The following is a 23369-nucleotide window of genomic DNA, read 5'->3' on the forward strand; positions in this document are numbered from 1 at the left end:
CTTGCTCCCGGCATTTTAGTCGCCTCTTACGACACGCATGGCTTACAGAGGAAGAATTCTGTTCCACTTCCCCATGGAGATAAGAGGAAATAAACAAGAGCAAGAATTAGAAAGAAAATAGAAGAAAACCCAGAGGGGTGTGTATATATATGCTTGTACATGTATGTGTAGTGTGACCTAAGTAGAAGTAGCAAGACTTACCTGTAATCTTGCATATTTATGAGACAGACAAAAGACACCAGCAATCCTACCATCATGTAAAACAATTACAGGCTTTTGTTTTACACTCACTTGGCAGGACGGTAGTACCTCCCTGGGCGGTTGCTGTCTACCAACCTACTACCTATATCACCATTCAAATGACCTCCCCTCGACTTGCAAAATTGCCACCCTTCCTTCAGGGAGTTGTCTTAGTAATAACTTAAGAATTTCCTATCTGTAATTCCTTTGTTTAGGTTTGAAATACTGTTCCAAGACCGGGTGTCCTCAAATGTAGCATAAGCCTATAAGTAAGGCTGCCATAAGCATATGACAGGTTTTACCTACATAAAGATAGGTTTTAAAATGTGAGGAAAATTAAATCGGTGTGGGTTCTTGATCAACTGGGTTTTGATGAGTGCAAGGGCCTGCAGGTTGCAAGTATGGTGCAGTGTTAATAATTTGGGTGACTGAGCAGTTATGAGGGAAGTTGAATTACTCTAGAAACCTGGTCATTGGTATATCACAGGGTTTTAATTTTTCCAAAATACTAGTAGATACTGAAGTGGGAGTTAGTGCTATACATTAAAATAAATTTTTTTGTTTTGCAGATATGGTTGTCCTAGTACAGTAAGTAAAGAATACAAACAGTTTGCAATGTGGTTTATCAAAACCTTTACACAAGGCATCCTCCAGGTGTTGATGAAGATCCTTGACCTGTATCGTAATAAAATTTATATATCTCCTAGAGTCCTGCAGCAGACTCTTCATTATTTAGAACAAGGGTGAGTTTACATAATCCTACTATCCCACTTCTTATTTTCATTGGTTTGGAGAGACTTGCTTGGAAAGGATAGTCAAATCCTTCAATTTATTTGCTTTATTCAACATCACAGTACCTAGTACTACCACTAGTGAAACATCCTCTGTAGTATTTCAACTAATTAAAAAAAAAAATTAGTGTACTACTTGTAAATTGCTTTTGCTCAGATTGCTGTTGGTGCCTGTAAGGACCTCCAGGAAATTGAATCTTGACATTGTGAGCTTTTTTTTTTCTCTCCATTAAAGCTTAATTTAGTATGATAGTATTTATTTACATTGTACTATTAGCTTTTAGGTTTTTTACTGTTGGCATTTTTATTTAGGTTCATATTTTACCAGAAGTGCTAGGTGAACTCATAGGTCAGAATTCTTTACAAATGTATGTACCTCCCTTCCATACCTGTGTGTGGACATGTTTTTCTTCAGTCTGTCATTCTTACAATACCCTCATCTATCTGTTCCTAGAAAATACCTACTTGAAAAAATATTCCTTGGATTTAGTATCATTATTATTATTTATTATTATTACAATGTCCAAAGTCTCACTTCGAACTTAAATGGCCAGTTTCTAGATTTTTCTTGATACTTTACTTTACGGTGGACCCCCGGTATTCAATGGCATCGGTATTCGATAAATCCGGTATTCGATGCATTATATCGCAAAAAAAATTTTCCTCGGTATTCGATTGAAAACCCGGTGTTCGATACGATTCGTAAGAGACGTGTCCACGTGTGGCCTGAACTGCCCCGTGTGTGCCAGTGTTTACAAGCCAGCCAGTGTTTGCGCATCTAAGGATACATTCGGTACATTCCATATTATCCATATTATCACTGTGATTTTATCTGCAAAATAAGTCACCATGGGCCCCAAGAAAGCTTCTAGTGCCAACCCTTCGAGAAAAGTCTCTAATGACTTACGAAATGAAGAAAGAGATAATTGCAAAGTACGAAAGTGGAGTGCATGTGTCGGAGCTGGTTAGGTTGTATAATAAACCCCAATCAACCATCTCTACTATAGTGACCAGGAAAACAGCAATCAAGGAAGCTGTTCTTGCAAAAGGTGCAACTGTGATTACGAAACAGCGACCGCAAGTGTTAGAAATTGTTGAGAGATTGTTATTGGTGTGGATAAATGAAAAACAGATAGCAGGAGATAGCATGTCTCAAGCGATCATTTGTGAAAAGGCTAGGCAGTTGCATGACGATTTGGTAAAGAAATTGCCTGCAACTAGTGGTGATGTGAGTGAATTTAAGGCCAGCAAAGGTTGGTTTGAAAGATTTAAGAATCGTAGTAGCATACATAGTGTGATTAGACATGGTGAGGCTGCCAGTTCGAACCAAAAAGCAGCTGAAAAATGTGTGAAGGAATTCAAGGATTACATAGACAGTGAAGACGTGAAACCTGAACAAGTGTTTAATTGTGACGAAACAGGCCTGTTTTGAAAGAAAATGCCAAGCAGGACCTACATTACTCAGGAGGACAAGGCACTCCCAGGACATAAGCCTATGAAAGACAGGCTTTTTCTTCTCATGTGTGCCAATGTTAGTGGTGATTGCAAAGTGAAGCCTTTATTGGTGTATCACTCTGAAACTCCCAGTGTGTTCAGGAAAAACAATGTCCTCAAGGCTAATTTGTGTGTGCTGTGGAGGGCAAACAGTAAGGCATGGGTCACTAGGGACTTTTTCTATGACTGGTTACACCAAGCATTTGCCCCGACTGTGAAAAATTACCTAACTGAAAAGAAATTAGACCTTAAGTGCCTCCTGGTATTAGACAATGCCCCTGGTCATCCTACAGACTTGGCAGAGCGACTTTCTGGGGACATGAGCTTCATTAAGGTCAAGTTTTTGCCTCCTAATACCACTCCTCTCCTGCAGCCCATGGACCAGCAGGTCATTTCCAACTTCAAGAAACTGTACACAAAAGCTATGTTTCAAAAGTGGTTTATAGTGACCACAGAAACTCAGCTGACTCTAAAAGAGTTTTGGAAGGATCACTTCAATATCCTCAGTTGTATAAACCTTATAGGTACACCGACTTGGGAGGGAGTGACTAAGAGGACCTTGAACTCTGCTTGGAAAAAACTGGCCAGAATGTGTAGACAAAAGGGATTTTGAAGGATTTGAGGCTAACCCTGAGAATCCTATGCCAGTTGAGGAATCCATTGTGACATTGGGGAAGTCCTTGGGGTTGGAGGTTAGTGAGGAGGATGTGGAAGAGTTGGTGGAGGAGGACAGTGAAGAACTAACCACTGATGAGCTGATAGATCATCTTCAACAGCAAGAGGCCACACTTGAGGAAACTGCTTCGGAGGAGGGGATAGAGAAATTGAAGAAGTTGCCTACTTCAAAGATTAAGGAAATCTGTGCAATGTGGCTTAAAGTGCAAACCTTTTTTGATGACAATCACCCTAACACAGCTATTGCAAGCCGTGCTGGTGACAATTACACTGACAATGTTGTGAAACACTTTAGGAATGTCATAAAGGAACGGAAGGTACAGGCCACTGTGGACAGATATGTTGTGCGACAGAAATCCAGTGACACTCAAGCTGGTCCTAGTGGCATTAAAAGAAGGGAAGTAACCCTGGAAAAGGACTTGCTACCTCAAGTCCTAATGGAAGGGGATTCCCCTTCTAAACACTAACACCTCTCCCCTCCTCCCATCCCATCAATCACCACCAGATCTTCATTAAGGGTAAGTGTCAGTTATTTTATTGTTATTGTAATTATTCTGTTGCATTAAACTTAATATTTCATGTAGTAAAATTTTTTTTTTCATACTTTTGGGTGTCTTGCACAGATTAATTTGATTTCCATTATTTCTTATGAGGAAAATTGATTCGGTTTTCGATATTTTCGATATTCGATGAGCTCTCAGGAACGGATTAATATCGAATACCGGGAGTCCACTGTAGTTTCATTCACACTCCTACAGCCTCTTCCTTCTTGCTTTGTTCTTCCTAACAAGTGTTTTGTTGTGTCCTCTTATTAGTGCAATACAATAGATATTTGCAAAAGAATTTATATGAAATTTTAATGTGGAAATTTACAGTAAGTGGGTTTTACAAAGCTCTCATTATTTTTTTTTATCTACTGCTAAGAATTAGTGATTGAATATACATTGTCTAAAAGTGAATGTATGCTTATTTCTACCAATTTTTACTGTAATTATACTGTTGTCTAGTAGGATGAAAGTTAAACATCACTTAAAACCTTTAAAGTTAAAAAAAAAAAAAAAATGTATGAGGAGCATCCAAAGTGTGTGACCTTTGTGTGGCTATATGGGCTTTCCTTCTACTGCATATTCTTGTAAGGGTCTCCAGTTAGTCTTAAAATATTTAAATAATTTTCTTTTTTTTAATGTGGGTCAGTCTTATAGCTTGCACCACACAATAAAATGGCACGCATGTTATATGGAGTAAGTTAACTATATATGCTTTATTACAGTGTGGGCCAGTCCATAGCATGGAAGCTTCTCAAGCCTCACATGTTATCAGTGGTTCAAGATGTTCTCTTTCCCCTCATGTGCTATTCAGATTCTGATCAAGAACTGTGGAATTCAGACCCATATGAGTATGTTAGAGTAAAATTTGGTGAGTTCCTGTATGATATTATTGTTTACAGCATTAGGGTAGTTTTTTTTTTTTTTCAACAAACTGGTCATATCACACTGAGACAGGGTGACCTAAAAAGAAGAGCGAAAATTTTTCTCTTTAAATTTAGTAATATATATAGGAGAAGGGGTTATTAGCCCCTTGCTCCCAGCATTGTAGTCTCCTCTTAAGACACACATGACTTGCAGAGGAAGAATTCTGTTCCACTTCCCCATAGAGAATTAGGATAATCTTAGAATTGAATGATAAATTTTGTCTTAATGGTTTCCCTTGTAAATAATTTACTGCTAAGTACTATTGGAGGATAGATGGGCTAATGAGAGCATAGGCAATGGGGTCAAAGAGGTATGGGGTAGGTTTAAAAATGTAGTGTTAGTGTGTTCAGCAGAAGTTTGTGGTTACAGGAAAGTGGGTGCGGGAGGGAAGAGGAGCGATTGGTGGAATGATGATGTAAAGAGAGTAGTAAGGGAGAAAACGTTAGCATATGAGAAGTTTTTACAAAGTAGAAGTGATGCAAGGAGGGAAGAGTATATGGAGAAAAAGAGAGAGGTTAAGAGTGGTGAAGCAATGTAAAAAGAGAGCAAATGAGAGAGTGGGTGAGATGTTATCAACAAATTTTGTTGAAAATAAGAAAAAGTTTTGGAGTGAGATTAACAAGTTAAGGAAGCCTAGAGAACAAATGGATTTGTCAGTTAAAAATAGGAGAGGAGAGTTATTAAATGGAGAGTTAGAGGTATTGGGAAGATGGAGGGAATATTTTGAGGAATTGTTAAATGTTGATGAAGATAGGGAAGCTGTGATTTCGTGTATAGGGCAAGGAGGAATAACATCTTGTAGGAGTGAGGAAGAGCCAGTTGTGAGTGTGGGGGAAGTTCGTGAGGCAGTAGGTAAAATGAAAGGGGGTAAGGCAGCCGGGATTGATGGGATAAAGATAGAAATGTTAGAAGCAGGTGGGGATATAGTTTAGGAGTGGTTGGTGCAATTATTTAATAAATGTATGGAAGAGGGTAAGGTACCTAGGGATTGGCAGAGAGCATGCATAGTTCCTTTGTATAAAGGCAAAGGGGACAAAAGAGAGTGCAAAAATTATAGGGGGAGAAGTCTGTTGAGTATACCTGGTAAAGTGTATGGTAGAGTTATTATTGAAAGAATTAAAAGTAAGACGGAGAATAGGATAGCAGATGAACAAGGAGGCTTTAGGAAAGGTAGGGGGGGTGTGGACCAGGTGTTTACAGTGAAACATATAAGTGAACAGTATTTAGATAAGGCTAAAGAGGTCTTTGTGGCATTTATGGATTTGGAAAAGGCATATGACAGGGTGGATAGGGGGGCAATGTGGCAGATGTTGCAGGTGTATGGTGTAGGAGGTAGGTTACTGAAAGCAGTGAAGAGTTTTTACGAGGCTAGTGAGGCTCAAGTTAGAGTATGTAGGAAAGAGGGAAATTATTTCCCAGTAAAAGTAGGCCTTAGACAAGGATGTGTGATGTCACCTTGGTTGTTTAATATATTTATAGATGGGGTTGTAAGAGAAGTAAATGCGAGGGTCTTGACAAGAGGCGTGGAGTTAAAAGATGAAGAATCACACATAAAGTGGGAGTTGTCACAGTTGCTCTTTGCTGATGACACTGTGCTCTTGGGAGATTCTGAACAGAAGTTGCAGAGATTGGTGGATGAATTTGGTAGGGTGTGCAAAAGAAGAAAATTAAAAGTGAATACAGGAAAGAGTAAGGTTATGAGGATAACAAAAATATTAGGTGATGAAAGATTGGATATCAGATTGGAGGGAGAGAGTATGGAGGAGGTGAATGTATTCAGATATTTGGGAGTGGACGTGTCAGCGGATGGGTCTATGAAGGATGAGGTGAATCATAGAATTTGATGAGGGGAAAAGGGTGAGTGGTGCACTTAGGAGTCTGTGGAGACAAAGAACTTTGTCCTTGGAGGCAAAGAGGGGAATGTATGAGAGTATAGTTTTACCAACACTCTTATATGGGTGTGAAGCATGGGTGATGAAAGTTGCAGCAAGGAGAAGGCTGGAGGCAGTGGAGATGTCATGTCTGAGGGCAATGTGTGGTGTGAATATAATGCAGAGAATTCGTAGTTTGGAAGTTAGGAGGAGGTGCGGGATTACCAAAACTGTTGTCCAGAGGGCTGAGGAAGGGTTGTTGAGGTGGTTCGGACATGTAGAGAGAATGGAGCGAAACAGAATGACTTCGAGTGTATCAGTCTGTAGTGGAAGGAAGGCGGGGTAGGGGTCGGCCTAGGAAAGGTTGGAGGGAGGGGGTAAAGGAGGTTTTGTGTGCGAGGGGCTTGGACTTCCAGCAGGCATGCGTGAGCGTGTTTGATAGGAGTGAATGGAGACGAATGGTTTTTAATACTTGACGTGCTGTTGGAGTGTGAGCAAAGTAACATTTATGAAGGGGTTCAGGGAAACCGGCAGGCCGGACTTGAGTCCTGGAGATGGGAAGTACAGTGCCTGCACTCTGAAGGAGGGGTGTTAATGTTGCAGTTTAAAAACTGTAGTGTAAAGCACCCTTCTGGCAAGACAGTGATGGAGTGAATGATGGTGAAAGTTTTTCTTTTTCGGGCCACCCTGCCTTGGTGGGAATCGGCCAGTGTGATAATAAAAATAATAATAATACTGCAAAATACCAGCTAATTTTGTTGGACTATGTACTAGTGAGTATTAGTAAGTTATTAAATGCTGTAAAGAGTTTGTGGATAGTGAGGCTCAGGTTAGGGTGTGTAGGAGAGAGGGAGATTACTTTTTTAAGAGAAATTGCAAAAGTTAGTGGATGAGTTTGGGAAGGTGTGTAAAGGAGGAAAGTTGAAAGGGAACATAAGATAAGAGTAAGGTGATGAGGGTATCAAGCGAGTTGGGTAAAGGAAAATTGAATATCACATTGGAGGGAGGGAATATGGAAGAGTAGACTTGTCAGCGGATGGGTTTATGAAGAATGAGGTAAATACAGAATTTTTTAAGGAAAAAAGACGAGTGGTGCATTGAGGTATCTGTGGAGACAAACGTTCATGGAGCCAAAGTAGGAAATGTATGAGAGTATAGTGGTACTAACACTTAAGTAGGTGTGATGCATGGGTTGTAAATGCTGCAGTGAGAAGGCTGGAGACGGTGTCATGTCTAAGGGCAATGTGTGTTGTAAACATTATGCAGAGAATTTTTTTTTTTTTTTTTTTTTTTTTTTTCTCTCAACAAGTCGGCCGTCTCCCACCGAGGCAGGGTGGGAAATTAGGGTGGAAATTAGGTGGTGTGGAGTTACTAAGAGTATTATTCAGAGGGCTGAGGAAAGGTTAAGGTGCTTTGGAGGGTGTATAAATCTCTAATAGAGAGGAGGGGGGTAGGGGTCATCCTAGGAAAGGATGGAGAGAGGGGGTAAAAGAGGTTTTGTGTGCAAGGGGCTTGGACATACAACAGATATGTGTGAGCTTGTTAGATAGAACTGAATGAAGATGAATGGTTTTTGGGGCCTGAGGAGCTGTTGGAGTGTGAGCAGGGTAACATTTTGTGAAGGGATTTAGGGAAACCAGGGTCTGGATTTGAGTGCTGGAAATGGTAAGTACAGTGCTTGCACTTTCAAGGAAGGGTTTGGAGTATTTGCTGTTTGGAGGGACATCTAAACTGTCATATCTGAGTGCCTCTGCAAAGGCAGTGGTATGTACAAGTGATGGTGAAAGTGTTGAATGATGAAAGTTTTTCTTTTTGGGTCACCCTGCCTCGGCAGACATGTTAAAAAAAAAAAAAAAAAAAAAAAAAAAAAAAAGGTAGCTACTATAGGTAGATAATAGCAAATTTATAATGTTGATTATTTGTTTAAACACCTGAATAACATGGTGCTGGTGCAGTTAATTTTGATTTGACAAATCAATCAAATCCAAACAACCCTCGAGCATGTTTATAAACCCTTGATTTTTTCCAGCAGTGATTGGTTAGCTGTGATTCTTTTGTATAAAATGTAACCTGTATAACTGGTTTCCATCTTCAATATGCTTGTTAGGCCGTTCTCTAATTTTCTGGTTAAGATATTAGAAGAATACTTTTCACTTGTCCCATTATGTAGCCTTCCATATTGCAAGTAAATCTTGAACTAATACTTCTGCTTTGGACAGACATATATGAGGACCTGGTGTCTCCAGTGACAGCAGCCCAGGCACTTCTCATATCCACTGTGCGCAAGAGGAAAGAGATGTTAGAGAAGACGATGATATTTTTGATGCAAGTCTTAACTACACCCAATGTTGATCCACGTCACAAGGATGGCGTCATGCATATGGTAATTAAAAAATATGTTTACTTTTTTTTTCAGCACTGGCTGTCTCCACTATACAGTATGACCCCCATATTCACTGATTTGGTATCTACATTGTCAGTTATCAAAGCTTAAGAGATGCCATGAAGTGCTTCCTATCAGTGACAGTGATAATTCTCCACTTACTGTGCATAATTTATCAATTAAACTTTATAATAGATATGTATAGGGTTTGCTACTATCCATGGTTTTGGTATCCATAGCAGGTCCTTGTAACGTATCCCCTGTGGATACAGGGGTCCTACTGTATATGTATTATAATTGATAATTTAAAAAATATGCTTCTCCTTTGTTTGGGTACAGTATTGGCAGCAGTTTTCAATCAATCTGATCCCTTGTGTTATTTATGAATGCTGGATAGTTTGCTTTTACTCCATACAGATTGGCACAATGGGAAGTGTATTGCTTAAGAAGAAGATTTACAAGGATCAAATGGAAACTATGATCGCTCAGTATGTCTTCCCAGAGTTCCAGAGTCCATTTGGCTTCATGCGGGCACGGGTAAGCGAGAGAGAATTCCGTCATGAAAAGTGTATAGAAATATTAATGAAGTGTGGAGAGAAATGTTATTAGTATTCACTATTGTGGCACATGATTCTTGTCTTGTTATATTTTTAAACAGCAGCCATCTCCCACTGAGGCAGGGTGACCTGAAAAATAAGAAATGCTTTTGACATCACAGGCATTATCACTGTCTTGCCAGAGGCATGCCAGTACTACAGTTGAAATCCCTCTCCAAACTGCAATTGTCCCCACCCCTCCTTCAGTGTAGGTACACAAATAACCCACACATAAAAGAGAGAAGCTTACGATGACGTTTCGGTCCGATTTGGACCATTGACAGTGACTTTGTCAATGGTCCAAGTCGGCCCGAAACGTTGTCGTAAGCTTCTCTCTTTTATGTGCGGGTTATTTGTGTATCGTTCCAGTCACGATATTGTGCCTTTTTTGTTATTCAGTGTAGGCATTGTACTTCCTATCTCCAGGAGTCAACAAGTCATGACATCTGGTTTCCCAGAATTCCTTCATAAATGGTTTCCTTGCTCACACCCGAACAGCGCAGTCATAAAAGCCACTTGCCTCCATTCCTATCTAACATGCTCACACACAAAAATGTTACCCTCTCTCTCCATTTCCTAGGGCAATTCCTACCCTGCCTTCCCTCCACTGCAGATTTATACACCCTCCAAATGATCCTGTTTTGCTCCATCCTCTCTAAATGTTCAAACCACCTGAACAACTGCCTCCTAAGTTCTTTGGAGATTATTTTTAATAATCGCACATCCTTCTAATCTCCAAACTATGAATTCACACATTGCCATCAGACATGACATCAGTCTCGAGTGTGCTCCTTGTAGCAGCATACATATCCCATGCTTCACATTCATGAAAGTGTGTTGGTATCACTCATTCCCCTTTATGCCTCCATGGGTAACTTGTCTCCACAGATGCCTGAATGAACCACCCACCTTGTCCTCTTCAATTCTGTGGCTCGCCTCATCTTTCATAGACCCATCTGTTGATAAGTCCAGTTCCAAATATCTGAACATATTCCCTTCCACCATTCTTCAGCATTTTTTTTTTTTATCATTATTATTATTATAGTGATACCCACACACATGAGTTTGAAACATGGGTTTTAAACATTGCAGTGTGGAGATGGAATCAGTAGAAGTCATGTCTGAGTGCAGTGTGTTGTGTGGATATACATGTAATTTGTAGTTTGGAGATTGGGAGAAGCTGTGGGTTTACTAAAAGTATTGTCAAATTGGCTGAGGAGTGGTTATTGAGGTGGTCTGGACATTTAGAGTGGATGGAGCAAAATAGGATGGCTTGGAGGGTGTATAACCCTGTAGTGGCGGGAAAGATTTGCCCTAGGAAAGGTTGGACAGAGAGGATAAAGGAGGTTTGGTATGCAAAGGGCTTGGACATCCAGCAGGCATGTGTGAACGTGTCAGTAGTGGAGGCAAGTGGCTTTTATGACTTGACATTCTGTAGGAGCGTGAGCAAGTTAACATTAATGAAGGGAATCGGGAAAACTAGTTAGCCAGACTTGGGTCCTGGAGGTGGGAAGTACAGTGCTTTTATTCCTGAGGGGAAAGGGTTGGGATATTGTAATTTGAGGGGGCATCTGAGTTATAATGTCAGCATGCCTCTGGCAAGACGGTGATAGTGGGAGCGAGTGGTGAAGGCTTTTCTTTCATGTCACCCTACCGTCAGTGAAAGATATTTTAACTCGTGTAGTCTCCCACCAAAGTAGGGTGACCTGACATTCAGTACTCACTGTTGCCAGAAGTGGTGTTTGAGGGAAAGTACACAAATAACCCACACAGAGAAGCTTATGACAACATTGGATCATTCACAAGTCATTGTGTGTGACTTGTGGATGGTCCATATCAGACTGAAACATCTTCATGAGCTTTTCTCTCTCCTCTGTGCGGGTTACTTGTGTATTGTTCTAATCATGGCATTGTACCTTGTTGTTTTTTGAGCAAAAGTGTATTCTGTGTAGGGTCACCCTTCCTTGGTAGGAGACATGAAATCCTGCATGGTCTTTGTGCTTTTAATTTGATTGTTAAATCCAAAAAATTTTTTAATTTTATATTTGTGGATTAATTTTTAAAACATTTTTCAATTGAAATAGTTTGTACTGACATCTTCAACCTTTTTTTTTTTTTCCCAGGCTTGTTGGATCTTGCAAAACTTTGACGAGATAAAATTTAAATCGGAACAAAACATAATGGCAGCAATGAATTGCATTCAGAATTCATTGCTTAACGACCATGACCTTCCAGTAAAGGTAGAAGCTGCTATGGCACTCTCGGCTTTTCTTGCCTCTCAGAACAAAGCTGAGAAGATTGTAGAACCTAATGTAAGTAGTATATATGAGAACCATATAATGTACATTTTTTTTTTTTCTGCCATCTCCTGAGGCATATACTGTACATATCTGGTAGAAATTTTTAATATTGCAGAGTGCTCTTTACAGTGTTATAAGAGAAAAACAGCGTGTCTAACCTGTTTAATAAGTACCTGTGAATTATCAAATTAAAAATTTCTCTCATCAGATTAGGCCAATTGTCCAAGAACTATTGAAGGTGATCAAAGAAACTGAAAATGATGATTTAACAAATGTTATGTGCAAGATTGTTACTACGTACACTGACCAACTAACTCCAATTGCTGTAGAAATGTGTACTCAGTTGGCAGCAACTTTCCAGCAGGTAACTAAACAAATGTTTTCTGTTGTATAGCTAGAATTTAGTAGTAGTGATATTGTTTGTAAATAGTGATAACCAAAAATGTTAATTTTTTTTTCCTGCTGTTTAATCCAGTTAGCCCTTTCACTGTCTTGTACAAATCGACATTATTGATGCCAGTGTTGCTCATGCAGATCTACAATTTAACCCTTTGAGTGGCTGTCAATGAGATATATGCTAATGATGCCAGGGTCCCTCTCGTATTGAGCATAGTTCTTTCAGATAAACTGTGAGCAGTAAATTTTAGCCTAGATATGAGAGAATGGGTGTGTACTGTGAGTGTGCACAGTATGTATAACAATCCTGCCTCATGTGGTGTGTGATGGGAAAAGCAGAACTGTCCTTGTGTTTGGTTTAAAATAAGAACTTTGAGGTTTTTCTCAGATTGTTTTTATGGTTTTATTAGATATTTGTTGGTATCATTTGATTGAATGGAAAGTATGCTACTGACAGATAATTTTAATTTGTTTTAGGAACAGAAGTAACTTAAAATTGTGCTCAAAATAACAGAAATATTAGATTTTCACCAATTTTCCTGAGGATGGGTATAGCCTCCATATCCTCTTCCCCCTCAGTCTTTTATGGGTTTTTAATAGTTCTGATTCACTTATTGGGATGCCATAAACTGTGACCAATCATTCCTAATTATATTTTATTTGAAATATAGGGTAAATCTTCTGTGTTTTGTGATAATGAATTCACAATGGAAAGCAAGGCTTATAGTGCATTTTTTATGATACTGGCTATTGGTCTCTAACACCATTAACCCTTAAACTGTCCAGACGTAGATCTACGTTTTTTCGGCATTTGAAAGTATGCCAAAAACGTAGATTTTTTTTTTTTTACATTTGTAAACTTGTAAAAAAAAAACTTTTTTTTTTTGTTGTTATATAGTGGAACCTCAAAAATCGAACTGCTCCCAACTCGACCAATTATGTAAGTGTATTTTTGTAAGTGCTTTTGTAAGTGTATTTTTGAGGGTCTTAAATGGTCTAATCTAATTTACATTATTCCTGATGGGAATAAATTCGTTCGGTAGTGGCACTCGAACAGCCTTCTGGACCGAAGAAAGTTCGATATTTGAGGTTCCTCTGTATTTGAAAATATGTAAAAAACCGAAGATCTACTTTTGGAGCACTACACGTGTGAACATTAATCTGTTCGGACAGTTTAAGGGTTAAGGGGCATTTCCCTGTTGAATATGCAAGTCTGGAGAGCATTGATCTGTAAAGTGATGGGTCTGAAAAAATGTTACCTTTTATTGAATTTTGGGTAATTCGTGAAATTGGGAACGTCTGTAGTTGTTTGGGGAGAGATACATTGATAAACTATTCCCTCTATAATTTATATAATGTGCTCCCTCCATATAATTTATATAATGTGCTCCCTCCATATAATTTATATAATGTGCTCCCTCCATATAATTTATATAATGTGCTCCCTCCATATAATTTATATAATGTGCTCTGGCTTAAAATTAGATTGTGAGTAATGTAGTGGGATTCACATGACTTAATTTTTTTTATTTTAGGTGGTGGATGCTGAAGATGGAGCAGATGAAAAAGCCATAACAGCTATGGGCTTGCTTAGCACAATTGAAACCCTAATAAACTGCATGGAGGAAAATCCCAAGATCATGGAGCAGATAGAACCAATCACGTTACAGGTTGTTGGCCTCATACTTACCAAAAATGTAATGGGTAAGTTTACATAGAATGGATTGATCTTTAGTAAATTTTGTTGAGGATTTTCAACAGTGTTGGATAGAGAAAAAATAGCTAGTCACTTTCACTCTTAAATGCTGCTGGAAGGGGAGGTATTGAAGAGACTGATTGTTACTAAGCATGGATGATGAGTTGATTTCATGCATGAAGTGATGAGGAAAGGGAGCTGTTTGGAAGGCATCAAAAACAAGTTGGGTAAGGTAGTGGACAGGTTAAAAAAGTGAAGTTTTTTTATTTACTGAGTTAAGGTTAGATTTGCATATATAGAATGTCTTTCAGTAATGTCTTTCTTTTTTTTATGTATATATAAACGAGTTCTTGTTTTATGTCATCCTGCCTCTGTGGGATACGGCCGGTTCATTGGAAAAAAAAAATATAAACCGAGAATGAAAATATATTTCCTGACATCCTTGTAACTTGTCTGTGTCTTTACTTAAAGCTGTACCCGAGTACCTTTTTGCTCTTTCATTTCGTCTTGATATTTTTTGTCTCGTGGTCCTGTCCTCCAGGGTTATTAGATTCACTTCCTTCATCCTCTCTTTGTAGTTCATTCCCCTTAGCTCTGAAACTAGTTGCGTTGCATATTTCTGGACTTGATCCCGTTTCTTAACATGCTTCCTCAGATATGACTACCAAGCAGGTGCTGTGTGCTCCTGTATGGGCCTGACATGGGTAAAATGCCTGGAATGATTGTTGAAATTACTGAAATCCTTTGTCAGATTTTCCAGGCGAGCATTGGCTGCAGAGGTTATTCGGTGGTGAGAGTAAGGAGTTGTGTAGGTAATGAAACCCATGATGTTTAGAGGTGAATGCTGGTAGCTGGTTCTATCTGTGGATGATGACCTCTTCAAGGGGGGCTCCTTGGCGTGGTGAAGAGGCTCTTGGTCTGAGGAATTAGACCTGTCGGTCTACTTCCTCAGACCGAACCTAATTACCCCCCAATCCCCCGTTCCCTATCCCATCCTCCCCTTTTTCCTTTCCTCCTCCTCCTCCCCACCCCTCCCTTTTGCCCTTCCTTTTTGGCCTTTTTTTTTTTTTTTTTTTTTTTTTCCCCCCACAGGCACACTAGTTCCTAGGTAGGGGAAAGGGTACCGGGGTCCATCCCATTCCGTTGAGGTTCTTGGCGGTGGCGTAGTTTGCCGTGGAATCTGGATTGCCTGGGGATGTCCTGATCCCTCTCCGGTATCCCGGAGGGTGGCTTTGGGTGTCTCTCGGGCGACGGGTGTATCTCTGGAAGCCACCTTTCGGATTCCGGGGGTGGTGGCCAAAGGAGGTATGCTTTGTGGCGGATTTCCGGCCGCCCTCTCTTTTGTCCACCGAGGTAGCTCGGCAGATGTGAGGTTGCTATCCCGGATTGCCGGTTTACTGGCATGATGGGTAGGGTATGGCACGGGTTCCATGCTGCATCTGCGCTACTTGCGGTGCTGAGGTCCTCTTGGGCGCGGAGGGAGATCTCTGGCCCTTTCATACCTCCTAGGAACTATCCCTCCCTGGTCCCCCCTTTTTTTATTCTTTTTTTTTTTATTTTTATTTTCTTCTTTTTTTTTTTTTCTTAAAAACAAAAGGAAAGAAGTAACCTAACCATGGCAGCCCTAGTCCATGAACCTGCTACCCCCGGGCCCCTTCTTGATACCGCACCCCGTTCTGACCCCGCCTCATCTTTGGACCACTCTTCGGACACTCCTCATGCCTCTGTACCTCTTGCCGGTGCTGTTTCCTCACCCGCTTCAGGTACTGAGGCCTCGACTGACTCCTTCGATTTATCTGACCTTCGCTCTCCTCTGACTATGCTTCCGGCCTCTCCCTCTACGGTGCGGCAATTTTCGAATCGCCAGCCCGTTCCACGTCGGACCAACTCTGGTCCCACGCCTAAACGACAACGACAATTACCTGCTGATGATACTTCTCCACCTTCTCGTTCTTCTCAGAAAAGATCGACACGTCCTTCACTACCTTTCCACGCTCAGTTTCAGACTGCACAATGGACTAAATTCTTCACTTTACGACCGACTTCCTCTACTGTTTATCTTTCTGACCACAGTGTTGGCAAGGCACTCCTACGCCATGTTGGTAAAGATATTTCTTTTCATGCTCTTAAGAGCGGTACGCGCATCGTCACCGTACAGAATGCTACCAAGGCTCATGAGCTTTCTCGTCTTTCCCATATCGATACTGTTCCTGTAACTATTGAAAAGCATCATTCCCTCAATTCTTGTAGTGGTACCATCATTCTGCCCCATACCATAGTTCAACAAAATTTCCAGACAAGTGGCACTGACATTCTTGAACAGCTGGAAATCCAAGATCTCCCAATCCTCAAGGTAGACACTTACGTTCTTCCTGCCCGCGGGCGGAGACGATACCCTAGCAATGTGGCTCGTTTAACTTTTGACAGCCGTGAACTCCCATCCTCAGTTTATGTAGCAGGACATCGGTTACAAGTTCGAAAGGTGATCCCTACACCGCAACAGTGTAGAAATTGCTGGCGATTTGGCCATCCAGCGAAATATTGCAGATCTATCGCCGAATGCCCAGTCTGTGGTGCCGATGACCATTCTAATACGTCTTGCAATCGACCTCCCTCTTGCCTTAATTGTCATGAGGCTCGCCCTTCGTACTCTCGCCGTTGTCAAGTCTACTTAAACGAGCGGGAAATCCGTTACCTCAAAAAGGCAGAAGGTCTCCCTTATGCCATGGCAGTTTCTCATCTCCGCCTCCAAGGGAGACTACCTCGTGTTTCTTATTCCCGTGTTTCAAAACGTCCCCCCACTTCTGGTATCCCATCTTCTGCACCCTCCTCTGTGGTTACCTCTGCCATAGTCACTCCTGTAGCTAATTCTTTTGCTGTCCTCGGCTCAGACGTCCCTACTTCAACGTCTCAGTCTGATCTTGCTTCTTCGTGTTCTCTCTCACAAGCCTCAGTAGCGACGAGATCTCGTATGACACCTCCTCCCAATCGTCCCTCTACTTCTCAAAAGTCAAAAAAAGGTCCGTTAACTCCTCCTACCCATCTTCCACCTCATTTTCCCTTCCCTGTCTCTGTACCTGGTTCTCCCCCTCTCACTGGCTCTGTTACAAGTGTAGAGGTTCACCCTCCTCCTCGTACTGTACCTTCCTCCCCTGTTCCCTCCCAAGTTTCTTCCTCTTCTGCCACCTCCCAGGTTTCTGCCTCTTCTGTCCCCTTCCACGCTTCTCCAGTTCCCTCCACCCTTCCGTCCCCCCCTACCTTGGTACAGTCCATTACAGTTCCAATCTATACTCATCCTCCCCCTACCATTTCCAATATTGTCTCCCATACGACGTCTCTGAATTCTGAAACACTTGAAGCAATCTCTGAATATATTGCAGAGACCAAACCGTCAATGGACACTGATCCACCCTCCGCTCCTTCTCTCTCCTCTACTCCATCTGCGCAACTCCTTTCTTCACAGTGCACCGTTCCTTCGCTGCTTGAACGTTTTCCACTGCCTCCGCATGTGGACTTTTCTAACCCCTCTAGTCCGTAGGAACCCTTACCTGCGGATTTCAGGTATCTTTATCATTGCCAATCATGGCCTATTTACAGTGGAATATACGCGGCCTCGGGTAATCGGGGTGAGCTTCAGATGTTACTCTCCCAGTTTTCCCCTGTTGGTGTTTGCTTACAGGAACCAAAATTACACTCTGCTGTTATCTCTCCCATCTCAGGCTATAATTTATTGTATTCTTCAGATCCTTTTCCTGATGGGACCTTTAATGAAAGTGCCCTTCTTCTACGCACTGATATTCCGTACCATCAGCTATTTGTTCGTACTTTGCTGCATTACACAGCAGCCCGTATCAACTTGCATAGGTGGTATACGCTCTGTTCTTTATATCTCTCTCCTTCTCTGGCATTATCTATTCTGGATATTACCTTTCTTGTTTCGTCATTACCACCACCGATTCTGTTACTTGGTGATTTTAATGCCCACCATTTCCTCTGGGGGGGTCTCACTGTAATTCCTGTGGCATTCAGTTAGAGGCTTGTCTTGCCACCCACCCCCTCCATGTTTTAAATACAGGTACTCACACCCATTTTGATCCTCGGACTCACACTCTCTCTTGCATCGATCTCTGTCTGCTCTTCCTCCGCCGCATTAGACTTCACTTGGTCTGTTCTTCCGGACTTAAATGACAGCGATCATTTCCCAATCATTCTTACTTCCCCTTCATATTCACCACCTCTTTGCCGAGACCGCTAACTTTGCGAGAGCATAATTCCGTAAGTTTTCTATCAAATTTCAAACTTTTGGTGTCTTTATGATCGGGAAAAGATTCTCTATCTTTTCATAAGAGAAAATAATTTTTTTTTTTTTTTTAAATTTGGCCGACCCTGAGAACGAGTTTCGGAGAGGGCCTGTCGACCCTCAAAGGGTTAAGAACTTTTTAACTGATAGGCATTTCCGTGTTCGGGTTAATAATGTGCTCTCCCCGGACTTTATCCAAGATGAAGGTGTCCCCCAGGGATGTGTTCTGAGCACAACACTTTTTCTCCTTGCTATTAATGATTTGGCCTCTAAGTCTTCCATCAAATATTTGGTCATCACTCTATGTTGATGACTTCGCTATTGCCTGTGCAGGCGCTGACTGTCACCTTATTACAGTTTCTCTCCAGCATGCAGTCGACCATGTTTCCAATTGGGCCACCACACGTGGGTTTAAGTTTTCCAGCACTAAAACCCACCAAATTACTTTCCCTAGACGCTCTGTCATCTCCGATCATCCTTTGTACCTCTATGGCTCCCGTATCCCTGAACGTGATACAGTCAAGTTTCTGGGCCTCCTCTTTGATCATAGGTTATCCTGGAAACCTCACATTACCTCTCTGAAGGCAACTTGCCACAGCCGGCTGAACCTCCTTAAAACCCTTGCTCATCTTTCATTGGGAGCTGATCGTCGAACCCTCCTTCGCCTACATTCCACCCTTATCTTATCGAAACCTGATTATGGTGACCAGATCTATTCAGCGGCATCTCCTGCTACTCTCTCTAGCCTTAACCCCATTCATCACCAAGGATTACGTTTGTCTTGGTGCTTTTCGATCTTCCCCTGTCGAGAGCCTCTATGCAGAAGCGAACGTTCCATCCTTATCCGATCGCCGTCATGCCCATTGCCTTCGCTACTATGTACGCTCTCATGATCTCCGCAATCCTTCCATTTATAGAATGGTCACTGATATTAGTAGACATTCTTTATTTGTTCGCCGCCCCTGTTTACTCCGTCCCTTCTCTCTTCGCCTTCATTCGCTCTTGTCTTCTCTTCAATTACCACCTTTCTATTTACATGTAGCATCTCACTTTTCCCTACCCCCCTGGGAAGTTCCAGCTGTTCGAGTCTTTTCTTTCTCTCTCCCTTGCTCGAAAGCCCAACTGTCTACGGTTGCTTCCCGCTCTCATTTTCTTGACCACTTTCACTCTCATTCTCATGCCATTGCTGTGTACACAGATGGCTCTAAGTCTTCTGACGGCGTAGAATTCGCAGCAGTGTTTCCGGACAGCGTCGTACAAGGGCATTTACTATCTTCGGCTAGTATTAAAATTTTACTGCTGAATTGTATGCCATCCTTACAGCACTTATCTGTATTGCATCTATGCCTGTGTCATCATTTGTGGTTGTCTCAGACTCCCTTAGTGCTTTACAGGCTATACAGAAATTTGGTACACCTCACCCCTTAGTCCTCCGTATCCAACTTTGGCTACGCCGCATCTTTACCAAGCATAAAGATATTGTATTTTGTTGGGTCCCTGGTCATGTTGACGTACAGGGCAATGAACAGGCAGACACTGCTGCGCGGTCAGCAGTACATGACCTACTAGTTTCATGTAGAGGTATTCCATTTACGGACTATTTTGCTGCAATATCTTCCCAACTTCACACCTGTTGGCAACAACGTTGGTCTACTATGCTCGGCAACAAACTTCAATCTATTAAACCGAGTATAGGTTACTGGCCGTCTTCTTATCACCAGTGTCGAGGTTGGGAGACTACTCTCTCCCGTCTTCGCATTGGCCATACTTGTCTTACTCATGGATATCTCATGGAGAGGCGCCCTGCTCCTCTCTGTGAGAATTGCCAAGTTCCATTATCAGTCAGCCACATTCTGTTGGACTGCCCACTTTATCAACGAGCACGCAGAATTTACCTCCGTCGTCGTCTTCGCTCTGCTGCTCTCTCTACCTTCCCTTCTCGCTGATGGACCCACCTTTCATCCAGACTCTCTCATTGACTTTTTGACAACAACTAACTGACTTCACAAATTCTGATACCTTCAGCCCTTTCTACTTCAATCTCTTGCTACCCCCTACCCCCGTACTATCCCCTGCCCCGCTTTTTTCTGTAACCTACTGATCATCCCTCCTCCCTTCTGCCATCCAATACCCTCTCTTCCTTCCCTACCCTGCAGCACTGTATAGCCCTTGTGGCTTAGCGCTTTTTTATTATTATAATAATAATAATGTGGATGGTGAGTCAACTCGTGGCATAGATTTAAAAAGCTTATTATTGGGGAAACTGATCCTGATAGGTGCCGACACTACAGAATGTGAACTTTTTATGGGGGTGGGAGAGTTTCAATGGAGAGGAATAAATGGGATTAGGTCAGGGGTTTCAAATAGAGTTAGAGCTAAAGAAGGAGTAGCAATAATGTTGAAGGATAAGCTATGGCAGGAAAAGAGGGACTACAAATGCATAAATTCAAGGATTATGTGGAGTAAAATAAAGATTGGATGTGAAAAGTGGGTTATAGTAAGCGTATATGCACCTGGAGAAGAGAGAAGTGTAGAGGAGAGAGAGAGATTCTGGGAAATGTTGAGTGAATGCGTGGGGAGTTTTGAATCAAGTGTGAGAGTAATGGTGGTTGGGGATTTCAATGCTAAAGTGGGTAAAAATGTTATGGAGGGAGTAGTAGGTAAATTTGGGGTGCCAGGGGTAAATGTAAATGGGGAGCCTTTAATTGAGCTATGTTTAGAAAGAAATTTGGTAATAAGTAATACATATTTTATGAAAAAGAGGATAAATAAATATACAAGGTATGATGTAGCACGTAATGAAAGTAGTTTGTTAGATTATGTATTGGTGGATAAAAGGTTGATGGGTAGGCTCCAGGATGTACATGTTTATAGAGGGGCAACTGATGTATCAGATCATTATTTAGTTGTAGCTACAGTTAGAATAAGAGGTAGATGGGAAAAGAGGAAGGTGGCAACAACAAGTAAGAGGGAGGTGAAAGTGTATAAACTAAGGGAGGAGGAAGTTCGGGCGAGATATAAGCGATTATTGGCAGAAAGGTGGGCTACTGCAAAGATGAGTAGTGGGGGGGTTGAAGAGGGTTGGAATAGTTTTAAAAATGCAGTATTAGAATGTGGGGCAGAAGTTTGTGGTTATAGGAGGGTGGGGGCAGGAGGAAAGAGGAGTGATTGGTGGAATGATGAAGTAAAGGGTGTGATAAAAGAGAAAAAGGTAGCTTACGAGAGGTTTTTACAAAGCAGAAGTGTTATAAGAAGAGCAGAGTATATGGAGAGTAAAAGAAAGGTGAAGAGAGTGGTGAGAGAGTGCAAAAGGAGAGCAGATGAAAGAGTGGGAGAGGCACTGTCAAGAAATTTTAATGAAAATAAGAAAAAATTTTGGAGTGAGTTAAACAAGTTAAGAAAGCCTAGGGAAAGTATGGATTTGTCCGTTAAAAACAGAGTAGGGGAGTTAGTAGATGGGGAGATGGAGGTATTAGGTAGATGGCGAGAATATTTTGAGGAACTTTTAAATGTTGAGGAAGAAAGGGAGGCGGTAATTCATGCACTGGCCAGGGAGGTATACCATCTTTTAGGAGTGAAGAGCAGAATGTAAGTGGTGGAGGTACGTGAGGCATTACGTAGAATGAAAGGGGGTAAAGCAGCTGGAACTGATGGGATCATGACAAATGTTAAAAGCAGGGGGGGATATAGTGTTGGAGTGGTTGGTACTTTTGTTTAATAAATGTATGAAAGAGGGGAAGGTACCTAGGGATTGGCAGAGAGCATGTATAGTCCCTTTATATAAAGGGAAAGGGGACAAAAGAGATTGTAAAATTATAGAGGAATAAGTTTACTGAGTATACCAGGAAAAGTATACGGTAGAGTTATAATTGAAAGAATTAGAGGTAAGACAGAATGTAGAATTGCGGATGAGCAAGGAGGCTTCAGAGTGGGTAGGGGATGTGTAGATCAAGTGTTTACATTGAAGCATATATGTGAACAGTATTTAGATAAAGGTAGGGAAGTTTTTATTGCATTTATGGATTTAGAAAAGGCATATGATAGAGTGGATAGAGGAGCAATGTGGCAGATGTTGCAAGTTTATGGAATAGGTGGTAAGTTACTAAATGCTGTAAAGAGCTTTTATGAGGATAGTGAGGCTCAGGTTAGGGTGTGTAGAAGAGAGGGAGAATACTTCCCGGTAAAAGTAGGTCTTAGACAGGGATGTGTAATGTCACCATGGTTGTTTAATATATTTATAGATGGGGTTATAAAAGAAGTAAATGCTAGGGTGTTCGGGAGAGGGGTGGGATTAAATTATGGGGAATCAAATTCAAAATGGGAATTGACAGTTACTTTTTGCTGATGATACTGTGCTTATGGGAGATTCTAAAGAAAAATTGCAAAGGTTAGTGGATGAGTTTGGGAATGTGTGTAAAGGTAGAAAGTTGAAAGTGAACGTAGAAAAGAGTAAGGTGATGAGGGTATCAAATGATTTAGATAAGAAAAATTGGATATCAAATTGGGGAGGAGTATGGAAGAAGTGAAGGTTTTCAGATACTTGGGAGTTGACGTGTCGGCGGATGGATTTATGAAGGATGAGGTTAATCATAGAATTGATGAGGGAAAAAAGGCGAGTGGTGCGTTGAGGTATATGTGGAGTCAAAAAACGTTATCTATGGAGGCAAAGAAGGGAATGTATGAAAGTATAGTAGTACCAACACTCTTATATGGATGTGAAGCTTGGGTGGTAAATGCAGCAGCGAGGAGACGGTTGGAGGCAGTGGAGATGTCCTGTCTAAGGGCAACGTGTGGTGTAAATATTATGCAGAAAATTCGGAGTGTGGAAATTAGGAGAAGGTGTGGAGTTAATAAAAGCATTAGTCAGAGGGCAGAAGAGGGGTTGTTGAGGTTGTTTGGTCATTTAGAGAGAATGGATCAAAGTAGAATGACATGGAAAGCATATAAATCTATAGGGGAAGGAAGGAGGGGTAGGGGTCGTCCTCGAAAGGGTTGGAAAGAGGGGGTAAAGGAGGTTTTGTGGGCGAGGGGCTTGGACTTCCAGCAAGCGTGTGAGCGAGTTAGATAGGAGTGAATGGAGACGAATGATAATTGGGACCTGACGTTCTGTTGGAGTGTGAGCAGGGTAATATTTAGTGAAGGGATTCAGGGAAAC

The 23369-nt window shown here is 41.4% G+C and overlaps 1 protein-coding gene across 1 annotated transcript in view; it reads left to right on the forward strand.

The window, feature by feature from the left end:
* The window catches only part of msk (importin-7 msk), a 96057-nt gene that overhangs the window by 25639 nt on the left and 47049 nt on the right, over positions 1-23369 (forward strand). The window contains exons 6-12 of the mRNA XM_053774190.2: positions 810-983; positions 4471-4616; positions 8763-8926; positions 9344-9463; positions 11646-11834; positions 12031-12186; positions 13754-13922. Coding sequence (XP_053630165.2) covers positions 810-983; positions 4471-4616; positions 8763-8926; positions 9344-9463; positions 11646-11834; positions 12031-12186; positions 13754-13922 — 1118 coding nt within the window. The remainder of the gene's footprint in view (positions 1-809; positions 984-4470; positions 4617-8762; positions 8927-9343; positions 9464-11645; positions 11835-12030; positions 12187-13753; positions 13923-23369) is intronic.

The sequence above is a fragment of the Cherax quadricarinatus genome, chromosome 7 (assembly GCF_038502225.1).
Source record: "Cherax quadricarinatus isolate ZL_2023a chromosome 7, ASM3850222v1, whole genome shotgun sequence".
Classification (NCBI taxonomy): Eukaryota; Metazoa; Arthropoda; class Malacostraca; order Decapoda; family Parastacidae; genus Cherax; species Cherax quadricarinatus.